The sequence below is a fragment of the Lutra lutra genome, chromosome 7 (genome assembly GCF_902655055.1).
Source record: "Lutra lutra chromosome 7, mLutLut1.2, whole genome shotgun sequence".
Classification (NCBI taxonomy): domain Eukaryota; kingdom Metazoa; phylum Chordata; class Mammalia; order Carnivora; family Mustelidae; genus Lutra; species Lutra lutra.
The window spans coordinates 110,957,171-110,974,407 of NC_062284.1; the positions used below are offsets into that span (position 1 = coordinate 110,957,171).

Sequence of the window (17,237 nt, forward strand, 5' to 3'; positions counted from 1 at the left end):
CATGACACGACTCCCTGTTGGGGCTGGAGGTCAGTCACACCCATTTCTACTGAGAAGGTTCTAGAACAATACTGGGCATGCTAGGGGAGCAGCAGCACTCATTAAAAGAGGTCTTACAAGTAGTCCTGTCCTGTTTCTGAGTAGCCACTAGCCATTTCCATTTAGAATTCCTTCAGCCACCTCAGATCCAACAGCCGACACTCCACAGGTCTGTGCTACACCATCCCCCACAGGCCACCCTGGTTTCACTTGAGTTCTAAACTACCCACGGCATGGGGTGTCGTCACTGTTTTCCAGATGAGAAAAAATGGAGGCTTGGAGGTTTGATGAATTAAAGTCTGCTCAGATGGCCAATACCGGGCAGGCATGCAATGGGGACTGGGTCTCCTGGGCTCTTTCTACTATACCATGATGATAACCACTTATTCCCTAGACTCTTCTGAAACCTAGATCTATGTAATGATTGAAATTATTATAAAAACTCATACTGTAATAGTTGCAGAAATTGAATATATGGTGATTAAAATGTGTTCAGGTGTGATGTTATTTAGGTGTAAAAACTCTAATGGCGTTTTTACTCGAGAAGGGCAATCTCCTGTCTCTTACACCTTATAGTTCTGTGATATTGTGCATTGAAAACTTTCCCCTCTCGCCCTTCCAGGATATAGAAAATCAACTTGCAGTTAAATCCAAAGCCCTGGATGAGTTGAGACAAAGTTACCTGACTTTGGAGAGTGGGACAGTGCCACTGTTGGAAGACACAACATCCAGGATTGATGGGTTATTTCAAAAAAGGAGCAGTGTTATCAACCAGGTACTAGAACTCATTTGAAATATACCATTTCTCTTCATGTATTCTTTTGTCTTTTTTGGGTTTTGTTTAATTACAGAAACTCATGCCATGCTAAAAACTGAGGAGTTGCTCAGAGAAATACGCAAGTAGAGAAAAGCATTTCAAATCCCGTTGTTTTTGCCCTGGATAATTAGAGGTAGAGCCACCAGTTCCAATACCATTGGCAAGCTAGAAATTCATTTGGTTATCTTTGTTTTGTCTAATGTACTCACAGACAGAGATGTCTCCACTCCCCAACCCAACAAGCATCTGGCACTATTTCCTGGCCAGATACACAGGAGCTGCTAAGAAAAAGCATGTCCAGGGAGGTGCCTCAGGGAAGGAGTGATCCTGTCTCCTGTAGCCTCTATTAAGTCAGAAGTGTGGTCGGCATATGGAGAACTCCAGAGGTGGGGAGAAGCACAGCACGTGTTGAAGAGGAAGCGTGTAAAAGATGCCTCATCATTTTATGAAACATATCTTTTTTTTTTATTCATTTGAGAGAGAATAAGCAAGAGCACGCAAGCCAGGGAGGGGCAAAGGGAGAGAGAGGAGCAGACTCCCTGCTGAGCAGGGACACCACCCTGTGAGACTCCATCCCGGGGTCCTGGGATGGTAACCTGAGCCGAAGACAGACCCTTAACCAACTGAGCCGCCCAGGAACCATGGAAGACATGTTGAAGTCTGCATTTACCCCTTCTAGGAGTAGAGCACCAAAAGAGCAAAGACAGGCATCAGTAGATATTACAACTTTGATGGTTCCCCACAAATGGAGAGAAAAGCTATAAATATTAGCCAATTGTATAGGTGTGTCCATACTTCCCAGAGGTCCTTATTGTGGATTTATTTGTTGTCTTCTAAAAGCTACTTTTGACCATTTGTTCCAAGAGGGAATTGGGAATAGCCTTATATGAATGAAACTCATAGGTGACCCTCAACCTCCTTTCTCCCTTAGAGCTCAGGCAGGAAAACAGATGAGCTTAACACACCTTGTGTGAGTCATTTGTTAAATGTATCTTCTGTGAGGCACTGGACTCACTGCCAACAGTACAAAGATAAACAAGAAAATAAATGGGTCCCACACAAAGAGCTCCCTGGAGGAAACATACTTGAACAGATAATCACAACACAATGAATTATAATAAAAATGTAGGGTAAAAAAGATTGAGGTAGCAAGTAAAAAAACCATGCAGATGGTACTAACCATAGAAGATAGACCTATAGATAAATGGAATAGAATTAAGAGCCCAGAAATAAACCCTCAAATTACAGTCAACTAATTCTTAGACAAGGATATCAAGACAGTTCCAGGGTAGGGGGATAGTCTTTTCAAAAGATGGTACTAGAAGAGCTGTATATCCACATTCAAAAGAATGAAGTTAGACCTATACCTTCATACCTTGTATAAAAATTAAATCAATCCAAACCATAAGTGACTCTTAATCTCACCAAACAAACTGAGGGTTGATGGGGGGTGGGGTTATGGACATTGGGGAGGGTATGTGCTATGGTGAGTGCTGTGAAGTGTGTAAACCTGGTGATTCACAGACCTGTACCCCTGGGGATAAAAATATATGTTTATAAAAAATTAAAAAAAAATTAAAGATACAAGTGCTAAAACTATAAAACTCTTAGAAGAAAACCTGGGTCTAAATTTGTGTCCGTAGTTAGGCGATAAGTTTCTTGGGTACAACACCAGTAGCACAAACAATGAAAGAAAAAATAAACTGGACTTCATCAACACTAAACACTTTTGTGTTTGAAAGGACACCATCACCAAAGGGAAGTGACACACCACAAAATAGAAGAAAATATTGCATGGTTGGGGCTTGAATCTAATATAGAAAGGACACATGATGGAAGGGAAAACATGAGTGAGTGATCTGAATAGCTGTTTCTCTAAAGAAGATATAAATGGCCAATAAGTACCTGAAAAGGTGCTCAACATGATTAATCAAGGAAATGCAAAGCAAAGCCACAATGAAATACTTTACACCCCCCTCAGTCGTGGTAATAATAAGGCAGACTAACAAATGTTAGCAAGGGTTTGGAGGCATTGAAACCCATGCTGCTGGTGAATGCAAGAGGGAGCAGCTGCTTTGGAGAAAGCCTAGCAGATCCTAAAATGCTTAAACATAGACTTACTGTATGACTCAGCAACTTCACTCCCAACTATCTACCCAAGAGAAATGAGAACACATGTCCACACCAAAAACTTGTGCATGAATGTTCTTCGCAGGATGATTCATAATAGCTAAGAAGTAGACACGATCCAAGTGTCCCTCGACTTACGAATGGATAAATAAATGGTATATCCATGTAACGAGATATTACTCAGCCATAAAAAGGAATGAAGTACTGACAGTTACTTCAGCATTGATGGCCTGGAAAACATGCTAAGTGAAAGGAGGTAGTCACCGAAGACTATATATTGTTTGGTTCCAGTTATATGAAATGTCCAGCATAGACAGATTCTCTAGGGAGAAAAGCTAGATTATGGCTGTGGAAGAGTTGGCGAAGAATGAGGAGTAACTGCCGATTGGGTGGGTTTTCTTTTTGGGGTGATGCTCTAAAACTGATTATGGTGATTGTATACTTTAAATAGAGGAATCATATGAAATGTGAGTTGTATCTCAATACTACATCTTTTTTTTTTTTTTAAGATTTTATGTATATTTGACAGAGATCACAAGCAGGCAGAGAGACAGGCGAGAGGCAGGCTTCCCACCAAGCAGAGAGCCCAATGCGGGGCTCAATCCCAGGACCCTAAGATCATAACCTGAGCCGAAGGCAGAGGCTTAACCCACTGAGCCACCCAGGCACCCCTCAGTGCTATTTTTCTTTTTAGTTTATTTTTTAAAGTATATCTTTCTACCTCATGTGGGGCTTGAACTCCTGACCCCTGAGATCAGAGTTGCATGCTCTACTGACTGAGCCAGCCAAGTGCCCAAAGGTTGTTTTTTTTAAATGCAGAAAACACAAAACCTAGACCATCCATTCATAAGTACTCTAAAGTCAGTAGAGCCCCATCTTTAAGAGCAAGGGCTTTGATTCTCTCTCTGAATAGAAAATTGGGCTGCCAGGTTTTTTATCTGTGTCCCAGGGCAGGTACTTAACCTCTCTATGGCTCAGTTTCCTGGTCTGTAAAATAGGGGTGATAATACTAGCTTTTAGCATTGCCTCTGCTGCCCTACTGGCTGATTCTGTTTTTAGCATTCTGAAGGTGTTCCTCCTTGTTTCTGGTGTAGTGAATTTTGCTTCATGGTCTTTTTATCCTTTCCCTCAAACCACATGTGCCATTTCTTTTCCATGAAGCTATAATAGTCTGAGGGTTGCCCTTAAGTGGACCAGTAGATGTACCAACTTGGTATGTAGAAGCCACGAAGGCCTTCTGTGGCCTGGACCATGGCGGTGTCTTGTGTAGCCATGTGCCTGTAGGAGCGCTTTTATCTGACTCATCCCTGCCACGCAGAGAAGTTGTAGCTTCTATCTGTAGGGAGTTCCCTTCCTACCTCCTTTGTTTCCTTACTATCTTTTATTCTTTCTTAATGATGGATTCTTTTCCTGAGCCATTGAGCCCTTGTAAAGACATTCCACCTACACAGTTGCCAGTTGTGAGACTGATATTTTAGCATCCCAGGTGGTTCTTTATCTGTCCTTGTTTGGGGCAGGGTTTGAGGAAGCCTGCCTGTCAACATCGATTTGTGTTCTCCACGTAGATGTTAAGCAGAGAACAGAGGGCCTGAGCACAGCCTGGGTGGTTACATCTAAAATTTGACATCACGTCACAAATGAAGCTGTCCAGTTGGGCCAACATCGTGATCACACTCCATTTCTACTCAGATCCTTATTTTAAATTGAGATGTAATTCAAATACCATAAAACCACCCTTTTGAGTGTACAGTTCAGTGGTTTTTAGTGTATGCACAGAGATATACAACCATTAGTACTGTGAAATTCCAGGACATTTTTGTCAACTCAAAAAGAAACCCCCATTACTCTGCATTCCTCCCTTCCCTTAGTCCCTAGAAACACTAATCTACTTTGTCTATGTATGTGCTTATTCTGGACAGTTCATACACATGGAATCATACAACATACGGTCTTCTCTGTCTTCCTTCACCTAGCATGTTTTCAACATAAGTATTATAGTCTGTGTCGGAACTTTACAGGCTAATAATGTTCCATTGTATGGATATAGCACACTTAGTTTATCCATTGACGGACATTTGGGTGGTTTTGACTTTTCATGAATCATGCTGCTATGAACATTTGGGTACAGGTTTTTGTATGAACATACATTTCCATTTCTCTTGAGAATAAATCTAAGAGTGGAATTAGTGGGTCATATGATAACTCTGTACTTAACTTTTTGAGGAATTGACAAATATTTTTCTACAGATGTACCATTTTATGTTTCTACCAGCAATATATTAGAGTTCTAGTTTTTCCACACTCTCGCCAACACTGGTTATTGTCCAACTTGAATTATAGCCATCTTAGTGGATGTGAAATGACATCTCATTGTTGTTTTGATTTGTATTTCTCTAATGACTGTGGATGTTCTTTAGAGAGGTGTCTGTTCAATCCTTTGCCCAATTTAATTCTTTGGTTATTTGTTTTTTTTTATTGTTGAGCTATAAATGTTCTTTATGCAATGTATAGAAATAAATATACATACATATTCTCAGTTGTATCTGAGATCATTGACATGCTTCAGCCTCCCACGGTTATCCAACATACTAAAGGATAAAATATGCCCGCCATTGCATTTCCTCCTACTTGGTCCTTGCCTACCATTTTGACTGTGCCTCTCCAATTTATAGTGACTCCGTGCTGGCCAACAGAAAACATTTTATACTTACAATGCTTTACAATTTTCAGAACACTTTCACAGACACTATGTTATTTTTGTTTTTATTTATTATATCTGTTTTATGAGTAGGGAAACGAGTTCAAGGGTTAAGTAACTTGTCCGAGATCAGAAAGCTCAGGTTGTCACGGACATGTATGCTCACAGATTCTGATTCCCCACCTGTTGTTCTTTCCCTGGGCTGTCTCCTGCTGGGGTGAGCTTTATCCATGCTGATCCTTCTGGCCTTCGGGCTCTTTTCCATTCACCTGTTTTAAAATTTGGCCCTCTCCAATATTTTTTGTTCATTAACCTACCCTTCCCACCTGGGTTAATCACAGACATCTCAGACTGAGATGCCTAATTTGGATCCCATGGTAGAATCCTTAGAAGGGAGCAGATGATGAGAGAGCCTCTTCTCAATGATTTCCTAAATGTTTCCACTTCTCATACAGGTCAATGAGCTCAAGACTTCCATGCAGTCTGTTTTACAGCAGTGGAAGGTTTGTGATAAACTGTATGAGGAAGTGACGATGATGACAATCCGATTCTGGTACTGCATGGAGCACAGCAAGCCTGTGGTTTTGTCATTAGAAGCCTTAAGATGTCAGGTGCAGAGCCTTCAGGTAAATTAACCACATCTTGGCCCAGTGCATCCACTGTCAGCAGAAAATCTCCTGTGGAGTCAAGCCCAGAAATGGACACAGTGGCCTTGGTGCTGTCCATAGAGAAGCACACAGCAGTATTTTAAATAGCAGCGTCAAAAGCGTCACATGGAATTCCAAAATGAGTCCCATGAGCCCGATGAGTGAAACTTCGTAAAAGGATACGTTGGCTTTTTCGTCATTGTTGGAGTGTGTGTCTGTTAGTGTACTTTTTAAAGTTCTTTTCTTAAATGAAAGAATGCCATTCGGTCGTTTTCCTCTTCACATTTCTAATAATTTCCCCCAGTCCTATTAAAGTTTGAGTGTTCGTGTTACTGTGATGTGGCAGCATGTGTTGGTAAGCAGCTGCCTCCTTTGGACGTGGCCAGGCCGTTCTGAAAGGAACGTTCCTACTCTCTCTTCTCAGTCTCTTCAAGATGAAGCCGAGGGCAGTGAAGGAAGTTGGGTGAAACTGCAGGAGGTGGTTGGGAAACTCAAGGACCGCTGCCCCTCGGTTGCTGAGATAATGGAAGAGAAGTGTCAGAGCACACATGCCAGGTATGCTTTAAGATACTGTTTGAATAACAGCAGGTATCTTTATCTCCGTGACGTGGGGTGAATGACGTTACAGAGGCTTTGTGAAGTCTTCGTAGTCGTTGGAGATAACTGGGTTTGTGCAATTCTGGTTTCTGCTCTGAAGCATCTAGTTATGTAAGATTTGATTTGGGGAAGGCTGTTTCTTACCTTGTAGCCAGGGTCTCCACTCTCAGAGGGCACAGACCAATGGCCTAACGTGAGCCTCAGGCACACCAAAATCCTGGGCAGAGACAGGCTTATGGGGTAGTTAGATGGACAATCTGTTTCACTGGAAACGTAAGATGGAAGAAAGGGGATGTTACTACTCCTCTTGGGGAGATGATTTATGAGGTTGGAAAGAATTCTTTGATGAACTGCTTATGGTAGAAAGTTCCTTCTAAGGAATGTGGCCCTAGTTCATCGCAAGGCTTTTATTTTGCTCAGTAGGACATGAAATTTGGCCTAAAGAAAATTTGCTCTGATGACAGAGACATGTGAGCTACCCTCCGTGCCCTTCTCTATCCTTCCTCCATGCAGAGTCAGCATCTCTGGAAATCTACTCTGAACAAGTGTTGAACAAGGGGCATCAAATTTATATACCCCTCAGTTGCACCCTCAACTCACGATCCAGTCCTTACTGGGAGAAGGGAAGGAGGGAAAGAAAGGAGGCACATAGATGCATATCTGATGCCACTTCTGGGTATCGGGGCCGCCCTCGAAACAGGACAGTGGGGTTTGCTGTAAACGGATTCAGCTGTTGCCACTTGTTACATTGTTAGCACAAGAATGCACCCGAAGGCTTGTTGGAAAAGGTTGCAGAAAATAGCACCAAAGTGCTCATGATCATTATCTGTACATTAATGAGCTGTCAGGTGGTTTTGTTACCTTCTCTTTATAGATAGGTAGGCAAGTATGTAGGTAGGAAGGTAGGTAGATAAGCTAGATACAGATGTAGGGATAGATTTAAACATACATGTTTTGTGGGGTTTTGTTTTTATTTTATAAGGAGTGTATGTTGTATTTATAATTGGGGAAAAAATATTGTTAAGAGAAAACTATTCTGGGGAGCCTGGTTGGCTCAGTTGGTTGGGCGACTACCTTTGGCTTGGGTCATGGTCCTGGAGTCCTGGGATTGAGTCCCACATTGGGCTCCCTGCTCAGCGGGGAGTCTTTTTCTCCCTCTGACCTGTCCCCTCTCTCAAATAAATAAATAAATAATCTTTTTAAAAAAACACAAAAAAATCTATTCTGGGATTCCTGGGTGGCTCAGCTGGATCAGTGTCTCCCTTCTGCTTAGGTCAGATCCTGAGGTCCTGGGATTGAGCCCCACATTGGGCTTCCTGCTCAGCAGGGAGCCTGCTTCTCCCTCTGCCTGCTGTTCCCCCTGCTTGTGCTCACTCGATCTCTCACAAATAAATAAAATAAAACCTTAAAAAACAACAACAACACTGTTCCGCTAAGATTTTTGAAATCCATAAAAATGAAGCAGTTGTGCCATTTTCCCCCTTTTCCATCTGTTTAGCAGGGTTAAGGATATTCTGAAACAAGTATTTTCATGTGCTTCAGGTAAAAATGTAAATATTACAATGCTTTCAGAAAGCTAGTTTGACCATATATATATACCTATAACCTTAAAAATATTTACATATTTTTATTCCTTGACTAGAGTCATTCTCTCAGAAATCTAGTTTAAGGCCAGTGTCTTGAAATACAGAAAAAGGCCTTTTGAACAAAGTTGTATCTGAGCATTAGATTTGAAAGCAAAAATTGAAAATTACTTTAGTATCCACATTAATCTCAAATTTGGTAATTAAACAAAAACCAGACCATTTAAAGACTACTATATACGGCCATTTCAAATAAGACTTCCTTATTTTTTATTAATAACATGGGGAAATTTGTAAGTCATACAGGACTACACTATATACTACACTACACTACACTATAGACTACAGTCTGTATGTGGAGTAAAAATGATTTCCATTATTCCTGCTGTTACATAAGGGACATGTTGCTTTTGTAATTAGAAAATAAATTTGGGGACACGTGGGTAGCTCAGTTGGTTAAGCCTTTCTTTGCCTTTGGCTCAGGTTATGATCCCTGGGTCCTAGGATCAAGGCCCACATCAGGCTCCCTGCTCAGTGTGGAGCCTGCTTCTCTCTCTGCCCTTCTCTCTACTCCTGCTTGTGACCTCTCTCTCTCTCTCTCTCTCTCTTTTTCATTCTCTCTGAAAAATAAATAAAATCTTCAAAAATAAAATAAGGTTCGCAAAAGCACAATTTAAATAAGGCCTACTTAATGACCACCCCCATCTCTAAACCAGGAGCCCCTCCCATTTGGAGAAGGTTTCATCAGGCCTGCAGTTCAGCACGTTTTCTATCTTTGCCTAACAGATATTCATGATCCGATAGATCTTGCCAGTCACAAATTTGGTAGTTTTTGTTGAGAATTATAAAGTTGATGAAATGTCCTAATTTGGAACTTCTGTTTATATAATGATGATACATTAATAAAAACGTCATTTATGTCTCACCAGCCCATCTGCTATTTACCTGTCGGCAGAATGTGTGCACTGTGCTTTTGCTGCAGTGGGACGGGTGGTCTGAGGGTCCCCTTGTTCATGTTGTTCTGACAGGTGGACCCAGGTAAACCAAGACATTGCAGACCAGTTGCAGAAGGCCCAGAGCCTGCTCCAGCTCTGGAAGGCCTCTAACAGTGCTCACACGGAAGCTACAGCGAGGCTGGAGCAGCTAGAAGCAAAGTACCAAGAGCTTGAAAACATCAACATGTCTGGAAACAACCTGGCTGAGATCCTGACCCCAGCCCTGCAGGATGTAAAGGTGGTTGCAAAGCCCATAGGGAAAACCAAGGCCAAGATAGCCCAACAGATACGGCCATGACCCAGGGACTAGACAGACCACAGGGACAAAGAAGTGGGTCAGGACAGGTTCATGAGCAGCCCGTGTAGGACACAAACGAGCCTGGGTGTTGCAGGGTTGGGAGAGACAGGTGACGGCTCAGAGGTGAAGTCTAGGCAGTGGGTTAAGTACGTCAAGGGCACCTGACAGCATCTCATTTCAAGTTTCCCCTTTCAGTCTAACAGGTAAATCTCCAAAGAAAAAGCCTCATACCAGGTCTCCAACGAAGGCAAAAGTATCTCAACTGAGTACGATCATCTACACTCACACATCTATGGTCTTGCTTTAGAAATAATCATGGACTCATGCCACATTAATATGGCATTTCTGTGGGTTTCTAATCATTTCTAATGATTTTTAGACTATATTTAAAAGTTGTATAATTTTATCCTGTTAGAATGTTGAATGCCCAGAAAGTGAATACTCTGTAGTTTTAAACTGGGTGACCAGATGCATTGTGTGTATCTTCCGATACTACAGGTCAAATCAAAAAGTATTAATCAACTTAGACAATCCAACAAATATGATCTGTATTTCAGATTAACTTCTACCTGGTCTGTTGTTTAAACAGATTCACATGCACTGTATTTATAGAGTAGCCCTAAAATCAGCTTGATTAATGAGATTCTACAGTCTCTGCAAATGAGCGCATTTATGTCATAAAATCTCAAACACAGGACAGAGTTGCATTGATTCATAAAATAGCCTTAAAGCAGATCCCTGAAGTGTTCGATGATTAGAAACATAAAACAGAGGAATCTACCCGGGTGGTCTCCAGTTTCTTTACACTGGAAGGCCCAAACTCTGTTGATTGGTTGTCAGTTTTAGCTCTAAACTGACGTATTTCTGAAGAGCACCACTGATGCACCTCATATAATGAAAGCTTGTTTTTTTTCAGCTCTTTAAAATAAACACTATTGGGGCGCCTGGGTGGCTCAGTGGGTTAAGCTTCTGCCTTCGCCTCAGGTCATGATCCCAGGGTCCTGGGATCGAACCCCTCATTGGGCTCTCTGCTCAGCAGGGAGCCTGCTTCCCCCTCTCTCTCTGCCTGCCTCTCTGCCTACTTGTGATCTCACTCTGTCAAATAAATAAAATCTTTTAAAAAAATTAAACACCATCAAAAAAATAAACACTGACAAAGAGCCACACCCACATTTTTAGGGCAGAAATTCTCCTAGATGTTGACAGAGTAGCGAGCATGGGAATTTGTGTTACGATTGGAGGTGGAAGTGTTTTCTGTTCACTGTTTCTCCTCCAGGAACTGCAGCATGATGTACAGGAGACAAAAGAAGCCTTTCTCCAGAATTCCACTCTCCTTGATCGACTTCCGCAGCTCCCAGAGTCCAGCACCCATGTGCCCCGCTCTGCACAACTGCATTCCCTCCAGAGGGCTGCTTACTTGGAAAAGATGCTGCTTGTGAAGGCTAATGAATTTGAGGTTCATCTCATATTTCCATTCAAGTTGTAGTCTTGGACATTGGCAAGCTACCCTCAATCCCTCATATCTTGTGAAGTAATAGTTTTTAGTGCTGTATGGATGGCCCCTCAAGGAAACTACAGAATCAAGATGCCCTCAGATGACCGTTCAATCACATGGGCAATGAGCAGGTCATGAGCAAACCTCTGTTCTTCATTGAATGTGTTAGTTGAAGAAATGAGCTATTAGATTCCTTACACTGTTCAGATCGCATAGTTATTTGGATCTCCAAAGGGGATCCTTGAGTCATAGAAGTACTGCTTAAAGCTTAACCATCTGTTATACTCTTTATTCATTTTTGGAAAAACCTTTAGTGCACAAGCTATCAGAAAGAACAGAAGGCCCCAGAGCTCCAGTATCACATGTCAGTATCAACAGGAAGAGAAAATTTAACTAGCAAGACTGAGGGAGCAGAGGACTCACGAACTGTCCTCTCTAGGCTGCCCCAAGCAGGTGATCCTGTCATCCCTGAAGGTTCGGAGCTTTGCCAGAGGCATGAACGCAGGAGGGAAAACAAGGAGTCTTCTGAATATTCATCTCTGAGTAGTCAAGATAATGAGCTGCTGGGGGTTGAAAGCACCTTGAAGCTTCTATCAGCTTCCAAGACTATGCATAATTCTGTTACATATGCACATGAAAATGGTTTCTAATGAAAATTTCTCTTGTTCTAGTTTGTTCTGTCACAGTTCAAGGATTTTGGGGACCGCTTAGAATCTTTAAAAGGTCTCATCATGCATGAAGAAGAGAATTTGGATAAACTCTACCATCAAGAAAAAGAGGAAAACCTTGACTTATTCCTGGTATTGCCAATATTTGTGTTTCCTTAGGGCTTAGACTCACCATAAGGTAAAAAACAGGCTAGTGACTGTTGAGTTACAGAATTTGTATCGTCACTGGAGCACAGTCATTTATATGCCATTCATTCTTGGCCTTATTTGCCCTAAGGCCTGGAAGAGTATGACAACATAGAGATCTATTTTAGTAATATGCCATGGTAAATTTAGTAGATTTAAAAATTTTTGACATCTTTACTAATTAACTTCAGTGAACTAGAATAATCTAGGAACTGGCTGTTGTGATTAATTGAATTTCTCTTGTTAGTTGGAAGATCAAAAGTAAAATATCCTATAAATGAATTCTGTAGTTTTTCTTTATTAAACTAATAAGTTTAGTGTAAGTAGCATAAATTAAAGAATTCTGGATCCTACAGACTCCTAAGGACCGAGATTCATAACCTAGATCAAGAGTCCACGAACTGTGGCCCACTGTCCAGGTCCTGTCTCCCACCTGATTATATAAAGTGTTACTGGCACACAGTCATGCTCCTCCATTTATTAATTCTCTTTGGGGGCTTTCATGCTGCAGGGGCAGAGCTGACTAGTTGTAACAGAGATCAAATGGCCCATAAAAGCTGCAAAATTTATGATCTAGCCCTTTACAGAAAAAGTTTGCTGACCCTGGCCTGGATTACTGTGGCAGAGTTCTGTAGAGATAACATGGATATTGTGAAGGATGCTTACTTAACATATCATTGACCTAGATGCTGTCCCTGGAATATTTTAAAAATAACATTTTGCTGAGTTTGCATTCTTGTGATTTCATGTCCTATCAAAATACGGATGTTTAAGTACCATGCTTTACTGGGGTTATTTTTTTGTGGGTAAACTACATGATCTATTGAAGGTCAAGTTGTTGGCAGACTACATGGGACTTTTGAAGGTCCTAAATGGGTCCTTTAAAAAAAAAAAACAAACTAATTTCCATCTTTCTTAAAAACATAATCTCACATGGTTTTCTGTTTCCTGGGACGTTGAGGTGCTGACCACACGTGCACTTGTTCTAGAAAAGCCGCAGGATTGGGAGATCAGGCTTCACCAGCTCTCACATTAATTGGCTGTTTGTGGGCCAGTCATTTACCTCTCTAGGCCCCAGTTTTCCCTCATGGTTGAGATAAGGGTGGTCTGCAGGATCTCTGAGGTCTTTTCATCATCTAGGTCGCTTATTGACCTCCTGAAACCTGAAATGTAATTTTTTTTTAATAGAACCACGTGCTGGCACTGACGGCCCAGTCACTTGCTGTTGAGCATTTGAATGAAGTAAGCCTTAAGCTCCCAGTTAGTGACGTAGCCGTAAAGACGTTACAGAACATGAACCGGCAGTGGATTCGGGCCACGGCCACAGCGCTGGAACACTGCAGGTCAGAGCATCCCGTCCCTACCATTCTGTTTCCGTGAAAGCTGCAGTGACCAGCTTCAGCTCAGGAATGACATTGTTTTATGACTCTTGTTTGTTTATAAACCTTTGCAGTGAGCTGCAGGGAACTGGCTTGAATAAAAAGTTCCTTTATTGCTGCGAAAAATGGGTCCAACTTTTGGAGAAGATAGAAGAGACACTCAAGGTCAATGTTGCTGATGGCCTCCCAGCTCTTCTGGAACAGCAGAAAACATATGAGGTAAATCTTTGCTCTCCCGCTAGTTTGTGCCCTCACCCTGGGCAGGAGTCGGGAAAAGATACTGTATTTTATTTTAAATCTGTCAACTCTTGGATACTGAAGATCGGTCTTGTGGCAGATTAATTTGTCAGTTGATTGTAAAATTCTCACACATTTCATAAGTTTCAACATGTTTAGTGCTCCACTTTGTTAATGAGAGAACTCCTAGATTTTCTGTAGTGGGCGGAAGCTTCTAGCACAACTTGGCTCCCATAGAATGCAAACATACCAAGACCAGGCTGAAATACTGCAGCTTCATCTCTGCAGTTGCACTGAATAATTCTCTAAAATATTGAAGCACCTAGTAGAATTGTAATTGGAGCATTAATGATTGGACAGGGGAATTTCCCCATGCATGTGCTGATGGACATTTGGAAGTACCCTTAGTGGTTATAGGCAGATACTACATTTTGAAAGTATGCATGATTAGGTCACTGTAATTTTTTTTTTTAAGATTTTTATTTATTTATTTATTTCATAGACAGAGATCAAAGTAGACAGAGAGAAAGGCAGAGAGAGAGAGGAGGAAGCAGGCTTCCCGCTGAGCAGAGAGCCCGACGCGGGGCTCGATCCCAGGATCCTGAGACCATGACCTGAGCAGAAGGCAGAGGCTTTAACCCACTGAGCCACCCAGGTGCCCCGGTCACTGTAATTTTTAATGTAACTGATTTAAGTCTGCTTGTTACATTAATGCCCTTCAGTGAAAATGAAGTTCATTGAACCAAAACACCCTGAATGATCTTGATTAAATTACCAAACCTCTTTACATCTTAGTTTCCTCATCTTTAGACGGGTATTGTAATAGTACTTAGTCTGGAGCACCTGGGTGGCTCGGTAGGTTAAGCATCTGCCTTTGGCTCCAGTCATGATCCCAGGGTCCTGAGATGGAGCCTCCCCTCAGGCTCCCTGCTCAGCAGGGAGTCTGCTTCTCCCTTTCCTCTGTTCCATTCCTTCTCATACCCACTCTCTCTCACTTGCTCACTCTTTCAGATAAATAAAATCTCTAAAAAATAGTACCTACCTCTAAAGATTGAGGAATTAGTGAGACATGCATGTTTTACACAGTGCCTAACTAGTGTTGAATGCCCAATAAATGGGCATTAGATGTCATTATTATTAGGCCCGTTTGCTTCTGAGATTATATCCACACACCTGTGGATATGATGGCTGAGCATTTTTTGCAGTGAGGCTCCAATAATTTGAAAATCGGTCTTCTCACATGTCCTATAGGAGCTTAGATTTTAATGGGACATACAAGTTCTAGGTTTCTTAAAAAGAAATCTATTAGCTGATACCTTCTATTTTCATTCCCATACAGATGTTAGAAGCTGAAGTTTCTATAAACCAGACAGTTGCTGATTCTTACGTCACCCAGTGCTTGCAACTCTTGGACACAACAGAAATAGAGAAGAGGTAAGCCGTCTAGGGCTTATGATGGTTGTGTGTATGTGAAGGGTCACACAGTGGGAGCTGGCCTTCTACCATGTGGGTCTTGACCAGATCAGTAACCGGCAGCCATGTTGGTTGATAGCCCGTCATGGGGCCAGTCTCCTGTTAGGATGGGGACTTGCTGTGTGGCCATTAAAAGATCATTCACACTTGTGTGTACGGTAGGGGGGTGGCATTAGCAACAGTAGATGAGTGCTTTGCAAATATCCACTCACCAAGTATCGTTAATGAAGTTTTTACCCCCAAAGGATTCGTCTGTAGAGTTTTCCTCTCTGCCTGTAGCCTCATGACATTTTGCTATTTAAAAAGGAATTCTTAAGGTGCTGCTCTTCCCAGTAGGTAGTTGTGTCACAGAGTTGTCAGAGAAGGGATTTCTCTCTGTGCTACATACGTGGCGTTGGCATCGGTCACGCTGAGTGGAGCCTCAGCTGAACCTGCTCACACAGCAGTTACACGCGGTGGGCGAGCTCTCTTCGGGGCTTCTCAAAGTGTCCTGATGACCGCTATTGCTTTTCCTCCCCATCAATACCATAGACCTCTGATTTTTCCTTTGAGCATAACTAAGAAATATAAAGTGCATTTCTTCGTAGCTCTGAAGTTATAAATTCAGGCTAGATTCTTGTTCCAGGACAATAAACTAGTTCTGATTAGATTGGTGCAACAAAACATGACTTTTCCTATAATAAATAAAAGGCCTTATTTATCATGTGGTGGGTGTTATTTATCTGGAAAAGAACTAGGTGAGGAGTTGCGGAAAGCATATTCTTTATTGCTGAAATTTTGTCAAGTACAACCTTCAGGTAATGGGTAACGTTGCACAGTCCCTGTTCATCATTTCCCATTGGTCTGATACTCTGTTTTACATACAGCTTTTGGCATAATGTAAGTTAAAACAGCTTAAGTTTAGGGGATGCAGTTGTGCATGCTGGCAAAATACCAAGACTTCCGCAAATATCTCCTGCTAAATGCCTTTTTTGCTGCCCCTGCCTAAGTTTCCCAACACACTTAAAATAAATGCACTCAGATTTTAAGGGTTTTTTTTCCCCCCACGTAAATTGTGCACATAAACGGCAAACATGAGTTTCTGTTATGTGTCGATAGTGATTTTTTTCTGTGTGCTGATGTCCGGATTCTCTGACCATTTGTTTTTCCCAAGACCGGAATTTATTTCAAAGTTCACAAAACTGAAGGACTGGTGGCAGAGCGCTGCCCAGCGCGTCCGGCAGAGGAAGAGTGACATCGATGGTCTGGTGGGGCAATGGCGGTACTTCACCACCACCGCAGAGGACTTGCTCCGCTTCCTCAACGATACCTGCCACCTGCTGTCTGCCTTGAAGGGCTGGGACTGTCACAGCCTCCACCAAACCAGAAGGCTGATCCGTGAGCTGAAGGTAGTACATGCGTAGTCATGGTGTGAGGACTTGCAGGGTGGTCGCTGTTTGGAAAATGTTCCCTCCACCTCAGGTTTTCCGTTGTGGTTCACATGTACTCTCTGCACGTGGGAAGACCAGTCGGGTCACTATGACCCTCTCCAGTCTTGTCCCCAGTCTAGTGGTGTCAGAAACCCAGTCTTCTCTATCCATCCTGAAATAGTGAGGCTTTCTTGGGCTGTGGGGGGAGGGATGGGGTAGAGAAGGGTGAGGTAGGGTGGGAGAAGTTTGAGGTGACAGATTCACTCCACCCAAGCTTCTAAGGTATGGGCTGGTGAATCACTTGACCCCCAGAGCTTAATTTATAAGGACACTCCTGCTTATTCTGGAAGGGCAACTTCATGTAGGCAACCAAGTTTTTTTTTTTCTTTTATCTTTTTTATTTTATTTTAATTCCAATGCAGTTAACATACAGTGTTATATTGGTTTCAGGTGTACAATATAGTGATTCAGCAATTCCATGTATTACTCAGTGCTTGTCCAGATGCGTGTGCTCTTACGCAACAGAGTTTTCAATCAGAGGGCTGTTCGATGCGCCTTGGTTTATACTAGTTAGTTAGCAGTCTCC

The 17,237-nt window shown here is 42.1% G+C and overlaps 1 protein-coding gene across 11 annotated transcripts in view; it reads left to right on the forward strand.

Annotated features, from left to right (window-relative positions):
- SYNE2 (spectrin repeat containing nuclear envelope protein 2) overlaps window positions 1-17,237 on the forward strand; it is a 338,449-nt gene that overhangs the window by 266,749 nt on the left and 54,463 nt on the right. For all 11 annotated transcript variants that reach the window (XM_047738768.1, XM_047738772.1, XM_047738776.1 and 8 more), the window contains 10 exons: window positions 662-814; window positions 6,140-6,310; window positions 6,756-6,886; window positions 9,540-9,744; window positions 11,081-11,260; window positions 11,971-12,099; window positions 13,342-13,496; window positions 13,607-13,751; window positions 15,109-15,203; window positions 16,396-16,630. In XM_047738768.1, the coding sequence (XP_047594724.1) occupies window positions 662-814; window positions 6,140-6,310; window positions 6,756-6,886; window positions 9,540-9,744; window positions 11,081-11,260; window positions 11,971-12,099; window positions 13,342-13,496; window positions 13,607-13,751; window positions 15,109-15,203; window positions 16,396-16,630 (1,599 nt within the window). The remainder of the gene's footprint in view (window positions 1-661; window positions 815-6,139; window positions 6,311-6,755; window positions 6,887-9,539; window positions 9,745-11,080; window positions 11,261-11,970; window positions 12,100-13,341; window positions 13,497-13,606; window positions 13,752-15,108; window positions 15,204-16,395; window positions 16,631-17,237) is intronic.